The 22,466-nt window shown below is 36.4% G+C and overlaps 1 protein-coding gene across 2 annotated transcripts in view; it reads right to left on the bottom strand.

Moving 5' to 3' along the window:
- Positions 1–19,026, bottom strand: part of LOC120631988 (thyroid transcription factor 1-like) — a 74,229-nt gene extending 55,203 nt beyond the window's left edge. For both annotated transcript variants that reach the window (XM_039901716.1, XM_039901717.1), the window contains exons 1-2: positions 18,772–19,026; positions 11,074–11,273 (exon numbers count right to left, since the gene is read on the bottom strand). In XM_039901716.1, coding sequence (XP_039757650.1) covers positions 11,074–11,273; positions 18,772–18,995 — 424 coding nt within the window. In that variant the 5' untranslated portion in view covers positions 18,996–19,026. The remainder of the gene's footprint in view (positions 1–11,073; positions 11,274–18,771) is intronic.
- Between the last annotated feature and the right edge of the window lie 3,440 nt (positions 19,027–22,466).

Below are 22,466 nucleotides of genomic sequence, written 5' to 3'. Positions count from 1 at the left end.
GAGATTTACGTTCCAAGTTTTCGATTTTCTCCTCAAGCTGTTGAAAAATTATTTTGTCCTGTTTTCTTTCCGATTCAAGGGTGGATATGCGGAACAAAAATTCGTCATATTTGCTTGACATGGTGTCAACACTTTTTTTTAAATCCTCATTTTGTTCCCTTAAATTATCAATAGTATACTTTAACTCTTTGAAAAGTTTCTCTTGCTGTCTTGAAAATGAAGTGAACATGTCACTAATGTAGGAAGCAGTACTTGGATTAAGTCCATCATGTTTTCGTTTTTTTCGCTCAGTAACATTTAATCCAAGCGTGGGTAAGTCAGGCGCCGAATCGCCGTGTTGCATCATACTATTGCCCGTGCGTTCAAATACAATAGCGGACTGTGCCTGCTGTGCTACGTCGGTGGACGCAGGCGGGAGCGGCGAGGCGGGGGGCGAGCGGTCACTCGACATAACAAAGTTCGCCAAAGTCTACCAGGCGCTCATAGAATGCAAAAAGTAATTAATGCAGCTAGATTGTAACACAGGTGCATAGGGATCTTAATAAAATGGTAGCGATCGATGACTGCTTATATTTTGTACTTCCGTCCAGTATACTTTGACCTCAGCAGCTTGGTATTAAGTTGTCATCACAGAATAATATTTGTCTCCTTTACTCTTGTAAACATCTTATGCGTGATTTATGGATGGTGACTTATTTAACGAACATACTCGTAAGTGTGAGTAATAGTAGTTGACTCACGTGTTTGAGTAAAGACAGGGGTTTACTCAATGCTCCTCAGTTACTTATGCACTCCTAATATTTTGTCACTAATTATTTTGCCAGAAACTAGTTTAAATTTTAATTTTTACACTTTGACGACACAAAATACACGTCTATACTCTTTCACGATGCGGGGGGGAAGGGGATGCGTGTTTTTCCGATATGCTACAATAACTTTAAAAAGTTCCAAAACCATCGTTTTTTAGTTACTTTAAACAATTTTATTATATCTTGATTAACTGAAAAAAAACTTGTCAATGTTTTATTTCATATGATATAAAATTTATAAATTATTTCTCTAACTCGAGTCTATTCTGTGACATTGTTTCAAAAAGTAATATGTCCCGCGATACTTTGAACGAATCAATTTGAACTTCGAAGAACCTTTTCGTTCCGTGACTGTACACAAAAAAAATATCCTATAAATTCGTTTAGATATTCGTTACAGAATAAGTTTTGTATAAACTACTGTCAGGAATTTTATTATTTGTTTCTGGTAACCCTACCGCGGCTGCATCGACCTCCTGTTATTTGCGGACGTGAGACCTCTTATTTACCCAGCCAAGACTCTAGTGGTGGACAAACATAGGACCGATCGTTCGGAATTGCTTATTTTGTCTCTGCCTACACAGAACACGACTGTCGACTCCCTTTTACCAGGTAGGTAGGTATCTACCGAAAGTATCGAGATACTGACTTGTACTATACTATCTATAGGGTGAGGATTTCGGGAGCGGTCACTGAAAGAAGAATTTATTAGATTAGAGATTAGAGAAAGCCAAAACGGTTCGAGAAAAAAAATGAAAGCAATAATGAAGATAGATAATAAGAACAATAACTCACAGACTTTTTGGTAATAGTGGTGATCATTTTAGAGACCAAAGAAACCCCAAAAGCGAATTTAAACGTAATAAAACATTTTCTAGCAGTAGCGCAAGTAACTAATAGTTAATTTTTTTTATTAAAAATTAATGAATCTAACTAAGAACCTCATAAACCATTAAGTTTGTTATATTAAGTTTAGAATTATTGTGTTTATTACAAGCGGCGCACTGTATACTTCCAAATACTCTACAAAAGACCTTTGTCTATCAGTGGACTTCTGTAATATCTGTCTTTGTATACCTCCTACACTTAGTACACATACTATAAAAAACACATCTGCAAAAATGGACACAGTTGTGTGTTGCCAATTCCGGTGTACTGATAATCCTTAGCAAGACTAAATTTTAAGACTATTTTAAGACCTATATATTTTCCTCAGATATCAATGTACAAGAAAGTCCTTAATTTACTAGTCTCTTACTCTACTTTTTGTATTGTCTACGATTGAAAGATGTCCAGCAGGCAGCACCCTATATACCGTGTTGTTCTTCTTAATATTTTTTTGTAGTGTCGTCATAATTCGGTGCACGGTATTTGAGCGCTTGTGTTTTTTGTGTTGGACACGTACAGTTTACCGTTTAATCTTCATGAGTACCGAGATGAGTGGAAGCGATTACTCGTGTGTTTTTTGTATCTCATTAACTGCTTTATTAGCTTCTGAAGTTCTGTTACACCTCGTTTACGATTGTCTAGTTTTTTAACACTCCATCGCTAGCCAATTGATTTGGAGATTTTCTTTTTATCTTTTCTAGTGCCTAGACTATCACTATTTTATTTACTCAATCGCAAAAATTTGATGGATTACATTTGATACCCGAACGTAGTAAGAAATGTGTCTTTGAAATCAATAATTATGACCATTATGATATTATTAGGTCGTGATAAACAATATATATATATTATAACAATATATATATATATATATATATATATATATATATATATATCTTGTATATTTATAGTTGCCTTTTTGGTCTCTTAGTTATTATTCTTATTAGGAGCACAAAGTCCTGGGTTGGATTATCGTTTGGAACCAAATACTAACATATTATAAGCTATGGCGTTTTAATATAGAGAATTATCAGTACCAGTGGTTAGGACAATCCATTATGTTTAAAAAAGCGTTGAGGGTCTAAGCTCTAATTACGTCACTATTATGGAAGGAGATCTTTGACCAACAGTGTATATTAACAGTCGAAGGATGATAATGTATATAAGTATACACTTTGTGTTTTTAGGTTTTTTTCTCTATAATACGTGGATTACTTTTCAAATAACCTCCTGAATAGCTTTGTTTAGATGTCATCGGTAAACTATTTGACAAGAGTTCAGTTCAGTCAAAATAATTCTAGACAATACTGCTGGTATTATCTAGAATTGTTTTGTGTAAGTATATATCAGTGAAATACCGTTACTCTAGTGAACAAGCAAGCGTGCTTTCTTCTTAAACTGCATTTTCAGCAGAGTTCGCATTTAAAAATTCTTCTGAAAGAACTGTTTCGTAAGAGTAAAGTTATAGGTACTGGCTAATTGTGTAATATTTTAATTTAAATCTTGTTATGTTGAAATCTGAATTTCCTTATGAGTTGCAAAATAGAAGAGGTCAGTTATGAAGTTTATATTATTATAAGAACATCAAAACAAACGGGCGTTGATTGATAAAATTAAAAGGTTTATCGACTATCGATGGTGTTCGTTAAATGGGAAAGCAATCAAACATTTTCTCGCAACATGCACGTTATTATGGATCTGTTTATAAGCGCGGTGCTTGAACTTAAAGATGTTATTGTTTGCCCGACGCGCGTTGACGTCTTGTCTCTGACCCCCTCGTTAGTGAGGCACGTTTCTTTCGTCAACACGTCCATAGACGTCGCTACCTGGGCGCTGATTCTCTAAGGTATTGAAATGTGACCAGAAATTTGTATCTTCTTCATAATATAATAGTCAAGTTCGGAATGACAATGTACTGTTACGTATTTGAAGTTATGATTAATTGAACGGGGGAAATGATTTATGTATGTAAGAAAGAGAAGTGGACCTAGTGGTCTCCCCTGCGGTACCGAGTGTGTATTATATCTTTAACACGTAACGTACATGGTGCACTTATTTAAATTAAATCAGTATCATGATTATTATCTGCCTGATTAATATCCCACTGCTGACAAGAATCATCTCTTTTAGCGGGTTGTATATTTATAGAGCTTATAATATTTTTATAATAAAGAAATTATAAGTATTTATATACCTTTGTGTAGTAAATAGTACGACATGATGGTAACGACATGGTTGTAAGACATGATCCAGTCTAAGATGGTAGCGACTATCCTCTTAGGAAACCTCGCAATAGAACTAGTATGGCGTGTGGTAACGGCAGATACGGCATTTTTTTTACAATTAGATACAATTGTACCTATAGAATACAGTTGTCGCCACCCTCCTCTACCGTGGGTGTCGTACGAGGCGATTACGTGAATATAACGGAGAACGGGCAGCAGCGTCCTCTATGCTACTACTACCATCTACTGCGATCATCAACCCGCCTGCCCAGAGTATGATTATGGGCAAATACTCCCCTTAGGAGAGGCCTTTAGTCCAGCAGTGGACTGTTATGGTGTATTGATGAAAAGCAGTAAACACCGGCAGTCATACATACGTGCCCGTCAATCATTAACATATCGGTCAGAATGGCGCTGATACGATTTCCAAATCGATCGAAACTGTACAGGATGAATGTACGACAAAAGTACGTTATTGTACAAAACTGTCTATAAATATACATTTATGATTTCTTAAGAAAACATCAACGCTCTTTTTTCCTTGAATCAGATATTTACTCTCGCTTCGGCTCGGGTGGATATGTGTTTGCACTTGTTTTTTGCAGAGTCTATTATAATAATCTAAGAAAAACGGCCTGATAATTATTTTAGGCAAGAGAACGTCAGTAAATTTATTTTATGCGAATTGACAGCAAACCTAATAAAATGAACTGTTAATCCACCCACGCACCTGCACCCTGCATGGGCACCAATCAATTAATGCCGGATTTGTGTAATCAGCCACGTCAAACGTCAGTCACGGATCGTTTCCCGCCTAATTTCAACCCGCCATCTTGTTTTCATCTCAAGTGGACGTTAAGGGACTCTCACTCACGTTAACATAAACTTATTACCTTTTGATATTTGTTTAGTTTTACACAGACTATAAAAACAGACGGAATTTTATTTTTTACTAGCTGCTGCCCGCATTTTTCGTCCTCGTTTATAACGATTTTAACAGATTCCTTGCCAATAACTTGTTTTCCTGGGATAAAAGTATCCAATGTTACTCTCCGTTATTTCAACTACCTCTATGACGAAAATCAAGTTTATTGGATGCTTAGATAGCGCGTTAAAGAAGAACAAACCAACACTCAGGTACCTATACCTCAGTGGCGTGCATAGAGGGTATGCACAGGGTATGCAAATTATATAAAATGAAGAAAATCTCCCGTACGAGTTATAAAAAAGCTTTAGGATAGGCATTGTCAGAGTTATAAAAAACCTACCCTTAAATGTTACACTATACCTACCTATATTTTCTCTCTTACTAATAATAGATTATTAGTGGAACTATGTCAAAGAAACTCAAACTCAGTACTTCGAAAAATAAGCCAAATTTACCTACTAGGCCATCATCGCTTTTTTCGTAATAATAGAGCTTTTTGTGACAGAGCTTAAAAATTATTACACAATCGGGTGGGTAAGCTATCTAATAAGGTGATGAAGTTGATGAAATATAGATGAATGCCGTGTGTGACGGCAGATCAGAACACAGCTGTCCCCCTCTTTCCGCGGGTGTCGTACGAGGCGACCAAGGCAATATAACGTAGCTCAAGCAGCAGCGACCTCAGTGCTACTACTAACATCCACTGCGATCATCAACCCGTTCAGCTCAGCGTTGTGACTATGGGCAAACCCTTCCGCTGGGAGTGGCTTTTATTCCAGCATAGGACTATTGATGATATGATGAAATAACTCTGCCTCAGAGCTCCGTCTATCATACTCCTTTAGTTTGTGAGTATTTGAACTTTCTCTCGGACTACTGGATTTTCAACTACAGTTTAGGAATTCGGATCAAGTTTCCGAGTTCCTTGATTTGTATTGTCCGTTGCGGAGTGGCGGACGGGTCAGCGCCATCTTGAACCGAGTGCACTTTTGGAATTAGTTGGCATAGGAATAATCTATTTCGGTCTAGCGGATGAGCGGCAATTGAATATCGGTAAAGGAACCGCTAAATAAAACATCCGCACTAATATTATAGTCAAATACATAGTCAAAAATATTTTTTTCAAATAGTTCCATAGATAATACAAAGACAATTTTATTGTTATAAAGATGGTACATTGCATGAAAAATGCATACTTAATAGTGAGATGACGGCGATAATTAGGTAGGTACATGCAATAAATGCGGTACTTGATATCAGTGTCATTATTGTGCCTTTTGGAGTAGAGACTTTGAGAACGTTGGGATCAGGGACACGAGCTATTTTTAAAGAATAAAAAAAAAAAAAGATTAACGAGTCTACCGGTAATAGTTACCTTGGCCAAAGAATTAGTTTGGCCATTTACAGGTTTTCAGTAACAAAAATCCCAGAACGTACGATCCAAGTCTGACATGCTTAAAATATAAATTCAAAATTCAAAAATTCTTTATTCATTTAGGCCTATCGCAGGCACTAATGAAGCGTTCATATATTACATATTTGTTAACATAATTGTGATAACTACGTTCGCATCGAAATTTGAATCTAAAGCTACGAGGGTTCCAAACAGCGCCTGGTCTAAGAAGGATATTTTTTTTTTTGTAATTATGTCATATTGGCTGCCAGTGACCTTAGTGCGGTTTGTAACCTGCTATCTGTGCTTGTGAAACATGTGCGTCGAACTCATATCTTGACTTATTAGGTATATTCTAATTGAGTTTTATATGTATATTTTATATATTTTAACATAGATAAATCTTAACGCTCTTTTCTGAGTCTCAAGGCCTTAGGAGATTGTTTATGAGTTAATAACAATCTCTGAATTTTCTGTAGAAATTTGTTTAATTTAATATAGAAAAAAATATATATTTATTCGATCTCGTGAAAATGAACTACGATGTATATGGATTCAAAAGAGCGCCATCTATTGACGAACCTGTTTCTCAATAATGTAGATATAGATGGCATTCTTACAACACCAATCGTGGTTAATTTTTAAGCGACCAGAAAGCAAACTTGGTAAAAATCCTCACATTTGGGACTACAGTACAGTAGCGTTAGATAAGACCATAATTAATGATACGTGTGTGCAAACAATGCGGCACAGCACAAACACACACCTGCACAGCTACACGACTTTGCAGTTTGCCCCCGGCCCGGCTCATGTTACACGGCGAAGTAGGATGAAACCGATATTGTTGATTCTCTTGTTTTATTTTTTTATTTAAAAAGACCAACGCTTGACTGCAATTAATTGATAAAACTGTCTAATCTGAAACGCTTGCTTAGAGGGTGCCTCATTATTTCTTCTACTATAAACGTCCACAGCTAGAGATAAGGCCTTATGAAGAGAGCTTTATTTCACTACAAATTAGCCCTTGATGATGCAGTCTAAGAAAGGAACGGGCTAACGTGTTAGGGCAACCACGATAGTAAGGTTGATTTGGTTTATAAATATATATTATATTATTAAAATATTGAAGTTATGAAGAATTCACGGACGTACCTACCTGAGTGTTTTTTCGCTACTTTTCCTTTCACCGTTTAAGCTATTTAATTTTTTAAAACATTTTTTTTTTTTAAGTTCTGTTATAATTAAATTTAATTATTTTTTATAATAATTTAAGATTAATTTAAATTATTAATTTTGTGTTGGTTGATTTAATTTTGATATGATTCGATTTTGTTTGTAATTCTTATTTTTTTAACGAATTTATTTATTTAAATTCTCATTTCATTGAATTTGTAAATTGTTTAATTGGTGTAGGTTCCTGTTCACATTGTTCCGAAAACTTTACAGCGCGTGCCCCAAAGCGGACTACTAGACAAAAGCCTCTCTTATTTCTGTTTCATTAACACGTGGTTTTAAAAACAAATTGCAGTGATAAAAAAAAGTTTAAAGTGTCTCGGATTGCAGGATTAAAGCCGCAGAGTCAACACCATTAGCTCGAGCACTCTGGCAGCAAAACGACGTCAGTCCGCGTGCCCGCGCGGCTACGGGCGCGCTTAGTAACCTTACACCGAACCGATCTTAATCCATTCAATAATTATAATAAAACTAGCGAAAGCCGAGAAGTCGGTTCACGTATAATTTCTGATATTCCGCAAGATTAAGAATTTTTTTATCGGGCAGAAAACAGGCTACAAAATGCAAATAAAATTCATAATGAAATTCCCTATTTCCATTTGCGTTATGTTTTTTCGTTTCCATTTCCAGTTACAAAAAATGTAAAACACCTATTTATCATTATTTTCTTGAACCCAAATGGGTATTATCTTCCGCCATTTGTCGTCCAGTGGTGTGGGTTGCAATCTAGGTTTGGCATAATACAGGAAATTGGCTTAAAATGGAACAAATCCTTCTCTTTACGAGCGATATAAGAAGTTTAGGGTAGGCAATGCTTTTGTGCGTGTATGAAGTGCACGCCTCTGTTGTCGTCCTCCCTGGTATACACCAGTTATGGTCAAGGGTAATTCGAGAATATATAATTTCTGAATTTTCTCTCGTCTGATCTGGTGGAGTCTTCAGCCTTGGCTAGGCTAGTGTCTATTCCGCTAAACTTCAAAGTCAAAGTCAAAGTCAAAAATATCTTTATTCAAGTAGGGCCTAGGTGGCACTTTTGATGCGTACATAAGAATTACACGGTAGTGAGATGATGGCGATAACCACATTCGTAAACTTAAAACTAAAGCTACGAGGGTTCCAAACGCGTCCTGGTCTAAGAAGAAGCCCACAACAAACTTAGTCGGGTGTTTTTTTTTTTTTTTTTTTTTTGTTATCACCATCTCACAATGTAATTTTAAATTATTAGAAGAGCAACCTGGTTAGGGCAATAATTTACACCCAAGCTTTTTTTATCGATTACGTAGTCCTTTATACTATAATAGGACTTTTCTATAAGCTTACGTTTAATACAAACTTTGAACTTTCAACTCAATTCTTGTTTATGGTTTTTGTCTGTGCCAACTGGGCACAAGGTACTTCGCCAATGTCTTGTAGATGAAGAAGACGAAGGAGATTGATCGGTGAAACTAATGAAAAGTTAATTTTGAATATGTACCAAGAAATAGTTGTGATTAGCTAGTTAGTTCTTAACCTAACGCAGCACAGACAGCACATGCATATATATCTAACACGGATATTTTTTATACAATATACTTTAATTTTATAACTTACTATATATTATATACTTAATATATTTTGATAAAATAAAGATATTATTATTATGTATTTTAGTTTATTGACCGTACCTATACGATACCGCATCGTACCGGAACGCAAAATCGGTTCTGGACGGTCGATAGAAGAGCACAGAAATTATAAATTCCCGGACTGTTCTTGCCGCACTTCCAAGATCCTAGCGATCGTCACTGTGCCAGGGAGGTTGTCAAACAACCTAAGACAAAACATCCTAGTCCTACACCAAAATTCTAAAAGTCTATTCCGCATTAACCTATATAGATTACAAAGCATTTCCAGCTTTCTTCGTCCGCGTTTATTACTGTTCTTTTTACAAATATTTAAGATAAATTTCTTTATCGTGTCTGTTCATGGAATAAAAAGTACTTAGTCTATGTCATTCTTCGCCCTTTCTACTAAATCTATGCCTATGATCAAGTTGATTTGTTTATTGGATGCTTAGTTAGGACGCCAAGGAAGGACAAACAAACAAAACTCTCGCATTTATAACTAGCTGACCCGTGCAACTTCGTCTGCACCAAATCGGTTATTACCGGAAAACAAATAAAATGTCATTTTCTAAAAATGAACCCTAGCTAGATCGATTTATCGTCCCCTAAACCCCCTGATAAGTGAAACTTTTATTACTTCGTCTCAAACTTTTTCGTCTGTGTTGCATGTCGCGTGACGGTCGGCCGCGGAGTAGGGATAAAGTGAAAGGCGCTCGTCAGAGCAGCTTAAGCCTATATGGCGGCGCCCATTTATATACAGTGAAACTTAATGAAGATGGAAGTGATAATAGAAGGATTGAAAATCATTGAAAAACGTATCAAAATGATTCAACGATTATAAAATATTGTTTTCAGTTTTTTAATAGGTATGTACCTGCTATATAATCTAAATAAATGTTAAGTATTATGTATGTCGTACTCTAAGACACAGAGTTCAATAAAAATATTAGTTGGAGACCTAGTCTACTTTTATCATTTCCCATTATCATTCCCATTTTCCAAGTATAAAATTAATATTGATGACGCGATTTTTATACCCTTAATGAAACATTATTTCGAAATTTTTGAGTTAAATGTCTATAATGTGAAAAAAGTTTCAATTTCATAAAACCACACAATCCTTTATTTATGTGTTTATCCTAATAATTTGAATTATACTATACTATAATTGTTACTAACTATCAATGATAAGTATTTATTATCTTACTGAGCTAAATAGTTATATATATATGTTAGAAATCTACTGATAAACAACGGGATTTCTGATAACGATTACTGATTAGGTATCTCAAGTAACAACTTGGGCACAGTTCGGGAGTGTGGCATTATTAGTGTTATAGGCGGGAGCGGTGCGCGCGCATTTATCGACGGGCCGCCATTTTGAACCGAGTGGGGTATTACGCGCTATTTTGTCTGTTAAGCCTTAGGTACTTCATGTAGTTACTTACAATTGCTGTATTGCAAGCACTTACCTATTTAGTCTTTCTTATTTATTTAAGAAAAGGGAAAAAGTAATAGTTTATTTTACACGGGGATACAAATCTATTTGCGTGTTCTGTTATCTCTACTTCTCAAACAGTGTTATAACGCGAAGAGAAAAAAACAATTGTCTGCGAAATTAAGAACAAAACAATGATTTAATATGTGGCTCTCGTAATAACAAATTAGTTTTTGCCTTTGTTCGAGTTTCGTGGCTATGAAGAGTCATGATACATTCTTCAAACTAAGGTTTAAAAACTAAGTGCAACGCATGTCCCCATTTATGGGGCAAATCCGCTGGGGCAAAATCATAGCCCAGAGTCATATATATTAATATCATGTCTTTTATAATGTTTTTTGTCATCTTTGATTCATTTTACTTATACTTATCAATAAATTGTGTAGTTCAATCTAGTTAGTGTAAGTCGTCTTGCCGTACTGACAAGATGGAAAATAAATAGCCCATGTACTGAATAAGATATAAAATTTAAAAAATAACATTCCGCCGACTCACTGGCAAACCTGGGGTCGTTCGACGCGGGGTACCAGCTGGCTCCACGCATGTCCCCGTAGTGGGGCAGATCCGCCGGGGCACAGCCGTAGCCTTGCATGGGCGCCCCGCTGTACAGCGGGACAGCGTACGGATTGGCCGCCATGCCGCACGACGCCGTTGGTCCGAGTGGAGAGTTTATACTACTCCCGGACGAGTTTGACCTGAAAAGAATGCAGGAGTTAGATTCATAATCCTTTATTAATATGTCACTGCGAGACATAAGCTCAAGCACGCTGCTTAATTTTGCGTTGGCGCTGGATGGACCAAAGCCAAACCGCCGCGCCGCGTCCAAGCTACGTCCTTGTGGCTTCTGGCGTGTGGGCGACCAAAATTTCAATCAAGACATAAAAGCAATAAAGTCGTTGAACTATGTTAAGCGGGGTAGGTACACCACTCATCATTGCTGTTGTGATGTTAGAAAAGAGCAATTGCTGAGTTTCTGGCCGGCTCCTCGGTAAAGTCACGTCAAACAGATGGACTTGTCCTTTTTAAAGTCCTTGTAAAGTAGGCCTACATGAAACATCCAAATGAATTTTGAATATCTTGCAACATTAAACTATGTTTCAAAAATATATTTCGATAGAAATCAATCTTTTTTTAACTAATAAATATATTCTTTTAAAACAATAGTTTTATTTATGTTATTGGACTATTTTATACTAAAAAGTTCCGTCTTAGAATAGGTTGTTCTACAAAAATAGGCAAAAAACAGTCAACTAGATATACCCAGACTAAACAGCTGAAATAATATAATAAAGTCTATAAAAAGATACATAGGTTCATCTCTAATGGAAAAAAAATAATTATATTTTTAAAAATAATGTTTATGAATAATTTTTTTTTTATAAATATAAATGGCGGCGGTCGCCAGCGATAATTTTGTTTTTAATGTAGCCTTTTGAATAGGCTTGACCCAAATCCGCCGCACGCAGTCAACGCTGCTTCTGTCATGGCGCCAACTCGTCACTTCCGAACAAAGCGCAGCTTATCTGCCTAATCCCTATTTACACAATTTAATCTTCTACTACCCTAGTCCCTAACCGACTTAATACAAATAAGGGCTCCTACTCACGATTGTTTCTCTTCCGCTAAATGCGCGCTTTCAATTTTCTAACGGTAATTACTAAACTAAATTGGTAAGTAAAAAAGTCGTGCTATCCTTGTCTCTATGCTTCTTGTAGTAAAATATTACTTACGCACGTTACGTACTTTAAGTTTAACTACGGCTATAGTCAATAATGGAACAATGCAATCTTATCTTTTTAACTTAATTTTCTGAAATACTTAATGAGCTTTTTTAATAGCATACCTAAATGAGTCTGGGTTTTTCAATATATGTAACTTCTTCTTTCAATTCAATTTAATTAACATCACAAACATATAAAATAAATTCAACTAATCGACTTATATAGTTTTCTAAGTATAAGTTTATTTAAAACCTTTCAGTTACTTAGGCGTTATAATAATTTAAAACGACATTAAATCGCTAAGTTAAGCGTCTTTTACTAACCCGTGTGTATGAGCCCTAACCGATTCAATTCAAGTAAAATGTTTTACTTAAATTACACACGATTTTAGGCTTTACGAATAGCTGAATAGAAATTATCATTAAAATTTCGCGAACTGTGCATGAAAAAGACCCCCCCGCCATCGCTGTTTGACTTGACAAATTGCGTTTTGACAGGGCGGGAAACTGTGACATTTACTTAGGCTAGGACGTTTTAATTGGGGATAATTTAATTTTGAAATTAGAATTTAGGTTGTTTTCTTTCCATTTGCGTGCCTAAGTAAATACCAAGCTTAGTTAAGGTTCCTCTTAGGTTTTTTTACTATGCACCCAAAGACTATTTCTTTAATTTGAACTTTGTGAATTAATTTAAAAAAAATTCAGGCCTTTAAAGACAAAAATTAAAATGTAAGTAGACATATTTTAAAAAATAACATTGGTTAGTGGAATAAAATTGTAATTTGCAATGTTACAATGACACAAGTGAAGTTAAAATAATTTTATTATCAAATCCAAAGAACATTTATCTAAGCAGACTAATAGATCCATAGATTAGCGCTTCCAAAAAAACAAGCAACAAAATAAAAATCTTCAGCTTTACCTATTATCAAAAGATAAATAAATAAAGATTGGTGAACCTACGTTGCTGTAGTTTTAAGCATGCAGTGATCACTAGCACTAATGCCTAACAATGTAGAGTCACTGCACAGACAGACAAACAGATTTCTGTTATTTATCCTCCCGGGTTAGGAAATTTGCCAACTCTGTTTCTCTGTTGGAGAGCAAATTAAACCCGCGGTAGGTTAACACACGTTAGTGATAACAGGGGCTATTTTTTGTTGTAGTTACAAAAAAAAGTTAAGCAAAATATTATGATTACTGATAAAATTATACAAAGGATAAGCTTATTCCTATAATAGAGATTTCTCCCAGCTTCCCTAGAACGTAAGTATGGTGTAATTATGTGAAAGAAATACTATATCCTCATAGGAAGGCTCAGAGTCACCCAGCAGCGATGGAGAGCGCGATCAAATCAGAAATGTGGAGATTTGTAGAAGTACCAGAGTTACCGACATAGCTCAACAAGTCGCGAAGCTGAAGTGGCACAGTTCTTAGAAAGGATGGACGATGGGGTCCCAAGATGATGGAATGGCAGCTGGTAAACGCGGCGTTGGTCGACTCCCAACGAGGTGGACAGACGACATTAAGCGCGTCGCAGCCGCTGGATCCAAGCGGCACAAACCGTGGAATTTGGAACTCCTCACAAAAGCCCTTTGTCCAGCATTGGAGGTCTATCGGTTCACGGTCGATATGATAATGATGATGATATTATATCACTGAAATGTGATCATCACACGCCTTTTAGTACTATATAGATAGATCACAGGTTTCGTCACTATGTGTCCTTCACCGTTAAAGCAACTGATATATCATATAAAACGCACATAACTTAGGTCAGAGTTATGTTAAGTTACAGTTGCGTGCCGGGGTTCAAACTTGACCCTCCGATAGTGAAGCCGAAGTCCTAACCATTAAGCTATCACGGCTTCGTGACCTGTGATAATACCTCCAAAACGATCTGTATGAGCCTATGCCACTGCGTGTACCGAACACTGTCAGCAGTGAGAGCAATCGTCGAGCCTCGTGGCTAAAACTAGGACTGTTCACTTCGGGCTGCCACTCGACGCGTACTCATTATCAATATCATTATATTCATTAAATCAATTATTATCATAGGACATACCATCCACTTATCAATCTCAAGCAATCTCTACCAGTTATCATCACTCCACAAAGAACTACACCCCCCAGCCCAGCTGTGGGAAGCTGTGTGCCCACTAATTTGCTATGTATTATGATGATGTAAGTAAAGCAAACACTTACCTAACTAAAACATGTATTTTTATATTTAACCAATGTATTGACATTGTCTAAACATCGGGCGTGAGTCCGTCACCTCGCTAGCACTCGTAAAGTCAACACTCCAGCATATGTCGTGTTATGCAAAACTACTTAAACGTCTTCAAACTACCAACTTCTTCTTTTACTCGCCTTTGGCTTAGCAAAGGTGTGTTGTGTTTTAAATAGTTACGAACCTGCAAGATTACACACCCCGTATCACCCACTCAGCACAAATTACATCTTATATTATATTCACACTATATCCTAGCTGTCCCTAATACCAATAGCAGCTTGTGCACATCGGAAGCGTCATAATACCACGCAAGATACAAGTGTATCTCTGGAACTAAAACTAAAAGTACTTAGTTATTCATGCCGCCAAGTAGCATTGTTAATGCATTAAAAGTTTTATTATAACGCATTATCTAGTTAAATAAACTCACAAGCGAAACGTGCATAGAGGGTAGGTACATTGCGAAAGATCTGTTTGGTATGGAGTTTACAGATTGAAGAAATTATTAAACTACACCGTATAGATTCTCCTGCTTTTTATAATCATTACGGGGTGAAGGAGTAGTAATAGCAAAGTAACGCTAACTTATATCAAATGTTTAAATACTGTTTATTTTTCTTTATTGTATTGTAAGTAGTACTTGGTGGTTATTGCTAATTTCAGCATCATTCTCAAAAAAGAGAAGAAAAACAAGTCCATGAAAAATTTTCAAAATCGTTGTCGTGTTTTAGGCTGAAAGGCGGGTACACGGTCAACGAGGTGACAGGGGGGATTTTAGCCGGTAAACGTCCGGCACTACCTAGCGCTGCGGTGTCCATGAAGATTTCCCCTCCTGTGTGGAGAAAAAAAAAAAAAGCATATTCTCAACCTATTATCGGCCCACTACAAGCTACGGGTCTCTTCTCAGAATAAGAAGGTTTCAGTCGTACCTAAACCACGCTGGCTCAGTTCGGATTGGTGTAGACTTCACACACCTGTGAGAATGTTATGGAAATGTTTTCCTTCACCGTTTCATTATCATCATCATCATCAACGCATTACCGGACCACTACAGGGTCACGGCATTGATAGACTGCACAGGGTGTTGAAAACATTATAGCGAACTCTCAGGCATGCAGGTTCCCTCACAATATGTTCCTTCACCGTTTCAAGCAAGTTATATTTAAATGAAACAACTCTAAAAATTGACTGGTGCACTGCTGTAAGGGCTCGAACTTGGTCTTCACGAATGAAAAGCCGATGCCTGACCCACTAGGCTATCAACCCGCTTCACCGTTTAAGCGAGCTATATTTTTACTGCTTAAATTAAAAACGCACATAACTCCGAAAAGTAAGTTCAATGGGATCGAACTCTGCCCTCCCGAAAGGAATGCCAAAGCTCTAACTTATAAGATATTACGGCTGACAATTCATTTAGTTAACCTATAAACTGATAGCTAATCTTTATATGGTTTCAAACTCGCCCGGTCTAAAAATAATCCACAAAATATCGATTACGTTCATGATTCGACTAAATAATGGTTTCACACTTTCCCGGAATCAATATTCTTATATAAAAGAATTCAACGCGATGTAGGCCACTACATCATTTACAAATATTCATTAATTTAATTATATTTGACCCAAATATACTCCTATTGATAAATGTAGGTAAAACTGTAATATATACTTAAGAGTTAAGAGTAGATTAAGAATAAATAAACCATTTTGTACCTACCCTCTCGTATTTCTACCATTCCTTATTAGGTAGATACATTTACAGTTACGTAATCATACACATTTCATCATCATCATGTCAATCCATTACCGGCCAACTACTCATGTCTCCTCCCAGGGAGAGAAGGGAGAAGGGGTTAAGGCCGCAGTCCACCATGCTGGCCCAGTACGGATTGGTGGACTCCACACACCTTTGATAACATTATCGAGAACTCTCAGGCATTCAGGTTTCCTCACGATGTTTTTACTTCACCGTTGAAGCAAGCGATATTTTAATTACTTAAAGCGCATATAACTTAGAAAAGTAAGAGGTAGGTGCTGAGATTCGAACTCGGACTCCTCAAAAGTGAAGTCATTCTACCCACTGGGCTATCACCGCGCCATACACATTTAAAGGAATGAAATTATTTATCATTTATAGCATAACATATATAGTCCTATAATTTGATAGTAACAAACGCGAATTTTTAAAATGCAGGTTCTGCTGAAAAAACTAAGCTTAAATTGTGGGAAATCACCTAATTAAAATAACAGGATTGATATGAATATATACTGTTACCAGTACAACAACTAAAGTAGATTTTTTACAGCTAAAGTATTTCCATTGCACTAATTACGAGTTATTTAATGTTGTAACTTGGTAAATTCTGTTCTGTAACTCTTCAAACTCCAAAGATATTCATAAAAATACCCTTAGGAATTAAAAAAACAAAATTGACATCAAATTTAGCAGAGTATTAAAGTTACGTCACTTAAAAATATCTCAGCCAATTTATAACTACCAACTTCCTTTGAGAATCGTTTATAGAACACACACACTTTTTTTTGACGGGGGGGAAATCTTCTTAAAAGATACCCGATTCTCTCCGAGAGAATTATTACCTATGATTAAAATAAATAAGTGACGTTAGTTTGCCAATATTAAAACGCGGTACCAAACACGACATTTTGGTATACCTACTAACTCAAACATAACTACTTATTTGCATAGTAATTGTGTCTATATCAACAAAAATTTGCATTTTCATAATCGATAAATATTTGATAAATCTTTGAACTACCTATAAGTAGTTATAATAATAATCTATAAAGTATAATGACAGATGTATGATGAATAAACCATAATAGTATTTTAATCGTTAAACTAAATATCGTATTTAGTTTAGGTGTAAGAATTACAATTTGCCCCGATTTGGGGAAATTTGTGATTTGCAGATTAATAAGAAAATATGACACCTAAATACCTATGTGAACCTCAGTAAGTTATGATCACACCCTGGTATTTACAGGTTTCTTTACAAACCGACATCTACCTATATAAATATATGGTAAATGGTAGGTATATGTAACGCACTAGGTATATAGATAGTATGAGTTGGAATATATATCTAGTATCTATTTAAAAGGTAACATAAACCCTTAAAATAATTGTTTTATAGCTCGATAAGTATAATGAAATAAGTAGAAAGCCTGTAAATAACTTGGGGATAAAAGTGCTAAATAACCACATAGGTACTAGTTTTCTGTTAAATAGGCATATTATTTAAAGAGCATTATATGATGTATTAAAATCAAAAACCTTCCTATCTACCTAAACCTGTACAAGTATAGATAAATAATCTTATCATTTATTAGGCCTATTTTAAAGAGAAGTTGTTTTAGAGCATACATTAATATAATGATAACCATTTCATAAATACTGCGTAGGTATTGATTTCATTTATGTAGATATTATTTGCTTAAAATTATTTATTTTCTTTGACTTCCTAATTCATTTTTATTGTTTATCCCTATCGCCATGTAAGACCTACCCATTATTTAAAGATTATTATTAGGGCATTTTATTTAAATAAGAACGAACTATAGATTTTGATTGCAAATCTTTTAATAATATTTCTATGTTATTATTGTTGTAGTAACTAGTCATACTAAAAATGTATGTAGAATAATTGAACCCTACCTAATCTATACGAAACAAAAAAACTTTTAAATTCACTTCCGAGTTTCCTGATTTTTTAAATAATTGTCACTCCTTTATGGAATTTTTAAATAATAATTTAAAAAGCTGCAATATTTTTTTGTAGAGCTTTGAATATTAACGTCTGAAAAGCATTGTCATTAAGTGCTTAAGTTTAATTATTCATAGGTACATACATATGCATATAAGCTTCGAGAGGCATGACGTTCTCCCTCCGGGCCGGGGGGTGTTTCAAGGCTGCACTCTAAGTCCTTTACTATTCATCGTAAATACCATCGAAACTTAACGCTCTCTATTGCAATCGACCGAGTAAGCCGCGGCATAAATAAAACGTCCGAACCGCCGAGACATATCTAAAGCACATCGTTGACCTCACATTCACAGCGCATCATCACTTGACCGGCGATCACAACATACCTGCACAAACAAACGTCACCGAACTATATCCTTCGACTACGAGCGCGACTCGAGTGCTCTCGAGACCTTCGGGGCCACTCGACAAATCAGCGGGTGGAGGGCCCCCCCTCCGATCGATCCACGCACCTGTACGGCGACGGCGGGTTGTTGGCCAGCTCCAGCTTGCGGTACTCCTCGATGGGCGACAGGATGTCGGTGACGGAGAAGGGCGTTGAGTGCTGCAGCTGCAGCTGCGACAGGTTCTGCTGCAGCACCGATTTGGGCGACAGGCTCATCGCCAGCTCGGCTGCGCTCAGCTCCGGCAGCGCCTCCGCCGGACACGGCGAGTAGCCGCCGCCCTCCGCGGACATCCGACCGGCAACACTCGACGCCACTCGACGGCTCAGCCTCTAGTGGCTCTCGGGGCGCGAGTGGCGCGAGAGCCCCCGCGCGGCTCCGGCGGCCGCGGCCCCGCCCCGAGCGCGGCGCGGCCCCCTGGCGGGCCCCTGCGCCGCCATTGGCCGGCGGCGGCGCCCGGGTGGCTGGCGAGGCCCCCGAGCGGGCGCAGTCCGTTGGCTCCGCCGCGGCAGTCGGCCGCGCCGCGTGGAGGGGGGAGCCCGTGTCGCGAACGTTTTTGTTGCTAATTGCCGCGCGGCTGCTAATGTTGCGTGGACATTGATTGAACTTTTGACGGTTGGCGGTTCGAGCAATTAAGAGCTAATTGGAATAGCGAATTCAATTTCTATTGTTATCATACAACAATTGGTGCTTTGTTTTCATTAGGAGAAAGTATATCAGACAATTGAACTTATATATATCCACTTTGTGTTTATATTTGTGTTTGTTACATCTATCTAATAAATCGATTTATAGACTCTATGTATTCAAGTTATGTAATAACTGACTACTGATAACAGAACTCTATAACAACCTTTTGATTTCTTATGTCTACCTAGTTATTTATTGTTGCTTAATGAATCTATAAAATTGTACAGGTCCCTAGCAACTTACTAGATAAAATATTCTAATGTTAGCCACAATACAGCTATAACATTATTGAACCCTTTCGCTAATTTAAATTGATTTAACCGGTAAAAATACTGTATATCTAATACATATAACAACATAATGTTCAAATATAATTTACAAGTGACAAATGGTAGAGTTAGAGTTTTAAAATACTTACATAAATTGTAACTAAGTCCCTGATGAGTACCTACTACCTATCAAAATTGAATTTGACTTTGAAAGCCTCGGTTACCACAACTAAGTAAGCCACAATGAAACTTATAGAACTCAGTACCTACTTTATTTGATTTCTTAAACTATCAGTTATCTGTGAATTCGCTTTTTCCCGGGTTTAGTGGTCTGAAATGAAATGAAAATATATTAGCTGAACATGAGCTTTTATATAGGTAACATTCCTTTTGATTCTAACATACAGAATTAAAGGTGCCCCACAAGAGCCACGATTATAAAGAAGGTTTAAAGAAGCCTAGAAAAACTCTTGTACCTAATATCCTTTTCCAAAGTAACTGAAAAAGTTCCGTCAAAATGCTTTAGTTTTTCTCGTGGTAATGCGATGCTTAGATTACAACTCCACTACCGATCTATAAAAGTCTCGATAGGATTGTTTCAGCCGATCCGGAGTTTTGAAAGATAGATATGTAGGTAGGTAGGTAGTTACCGTTCTGACACCCTACATATTATTAGTTGTAATCTCATTATTTCTTCGATTTGGCTCAACTCACTGATGTGATTTGAGACTCCGTCGGTTTAGATGGAGTCTTGTGGCTTTCAAGTTTACGACTAAGAATATGGGTTATGCTTTCTTTCGAATGAAATGAAATGTATTTGTTTGTATGAATATGTGATTAAATGTTCTTAACAAAACAAAAAATCGCAAAATATCTGGTCAGGCAAGACATACAAAATTTGGTCAATTATATATAAACAATCTAGTTCTAATTCTTAAATTGCAGAAATTTATCAATTGAATAAAATTCATTGCTCAATAGTCACTATTTCAATCTATTCTTAAATTTTTGATACGGTAGTATGGCTATTGATTTTAGAATTGCATAAATATTTAGACACGTGGCACTACAGTTTTTCAAATACATGGCTGTCCTAGGGCACTTATTGAATATTTATCTGTCTTTGTTTCGAGTGCGCCTTGGAAATAAATCAGTAACCTTCCTAAAGAGATATATTATAATAAGACAGTTATTTCAAATTTCCTAACACAAGCTTTCATTTAATTTATTTGTAGGTATAGTTTTAATAGACGGTCACTTTTTGCCCCATGTTTTTTAAAAATGGGGCAAATTGTAATTAATCTAATATTTTCTTATTATAGGAAAAATATCTTTTGTGTTTTAAGTAGGTACCTATACTTTTATATGTAGGTACGATTAAGACATACCTACTTAAATAAAATGATTTTATTATATTTTTATTGGTCTATAAAATAATTAAAACGTCAAGTGCTACAACTACAACTAGTCAACATTTCGGTATTTATAATTTCTGAATTTTCTCTGGTTCTCTTCCCGCGGGTGTCGTACGATGTGACTAAGGGAATTAAAAGTCCTGCTAAGTATCTAGTACTACTGCGATCACTAATTCGTCTCCTCAGCGTGGGGATTATGGGAATACCTTCCCGTTGGGAGAGGCCTTTAGTCCAACAGTGGATTTTTTTTATTCCCCTACAAGTTAGCCCTTGACTGCAATCTGTCCTTCTGGTAAGTGATGATGCAGTCTAAGATGATAACGGGCTAAACTATAAGGAGTATGGCATTTATGGCAACCCTACACGTCATCGGACAGGAACGCTAAATCGCTTAGCGGCACGTCTTGGTAGACAAAATTGTTTGATTTTATTATTCTACTGTGATGGGTTCGATTCACGGATCAGGCTGATAAGTGATAAATTTTTCTATCAAGAAATTCTGAATAGGGCAGGTACATAATCAAAATCTCTTGTCCGTGTTACTGAAAACGGGCATATGCCCGTTATATACCGGAAAGATATACATCTTTCAGGTATAGTCTTAGTGGATATGTTACAGTCTTAGTTATATTATTTTACAATGTAAAAATCCATTAGGGCTATAAAAAGACCTCTCGACAAGCCAAAGGTAGACGTGAAGTAGACTCACTTTTTGCATTTCTAATTGAAGGAGGTTCTCTGGCTCTCGTTTTCCCATAAGAGGAGAAACCTGTACACAGCGGTAGGATGATAGCCTCACGATGGTGACGACCTCAGTGCCGTTACCCAAGTTTTAACGGTGTTTAACGAGTTCACTAGTTTTGAAGGTTTTAAAATTTATTTAAATTAAGAAAAATCAATAAAGTTGTAGGTATAATATATATGAGTCGCTTTTAGTTCAATTTTTAAATGTGAATAATACCTATATATAGTTAGATACCTAGCAGGCAATTCCTAGGTTTAGTGAAACGGGTATTAATATTGTATTGTAATGCATTTTTTAATTACTTTAAATATTATCAGAGGCGTGCACTTCATACATGCATAAAAGCACTGTCTACCATTAAAAAAAAATATGTCTCATGAAGGAGATTTTTTTCCATTTCATGCCATCTTCCCTCTTAATGCACGCCACTTAATAAAATGTATGTTGTATACATTTTTTTAACAAAATGTGTATAACATTCTTAAAAACTATCACACTTTGCTATAAATATACATATATACTAGCGGACCCCAACGCCATCTGTCGGGGTGATTTGTGAATCTAAACCACCCAGGGTTCCCCCCAAACGCATACCGAAAAATTCATTAAAATCGGTACGACCGTTTAGGAGGAGTTCAGTGACAT

This window comes from Pararge aegeria, chromosome 19 (genome assembly GCF_905163445.1).
Source record: "Pararge aegeria chromosome 19, ilParAegt1.1, whole genome shotgun sequence".
NCBI classification, from domain to species: domain Eukaryota; kingdom Metazoa; phylum Arthropoda; class Insecta; order Lepidoptera; family Nymphalidae; genus Pararge; species Pararge aegeria.
This window is presented reverse-complemented; position numbering and strand designations above follow the sequence as displayed.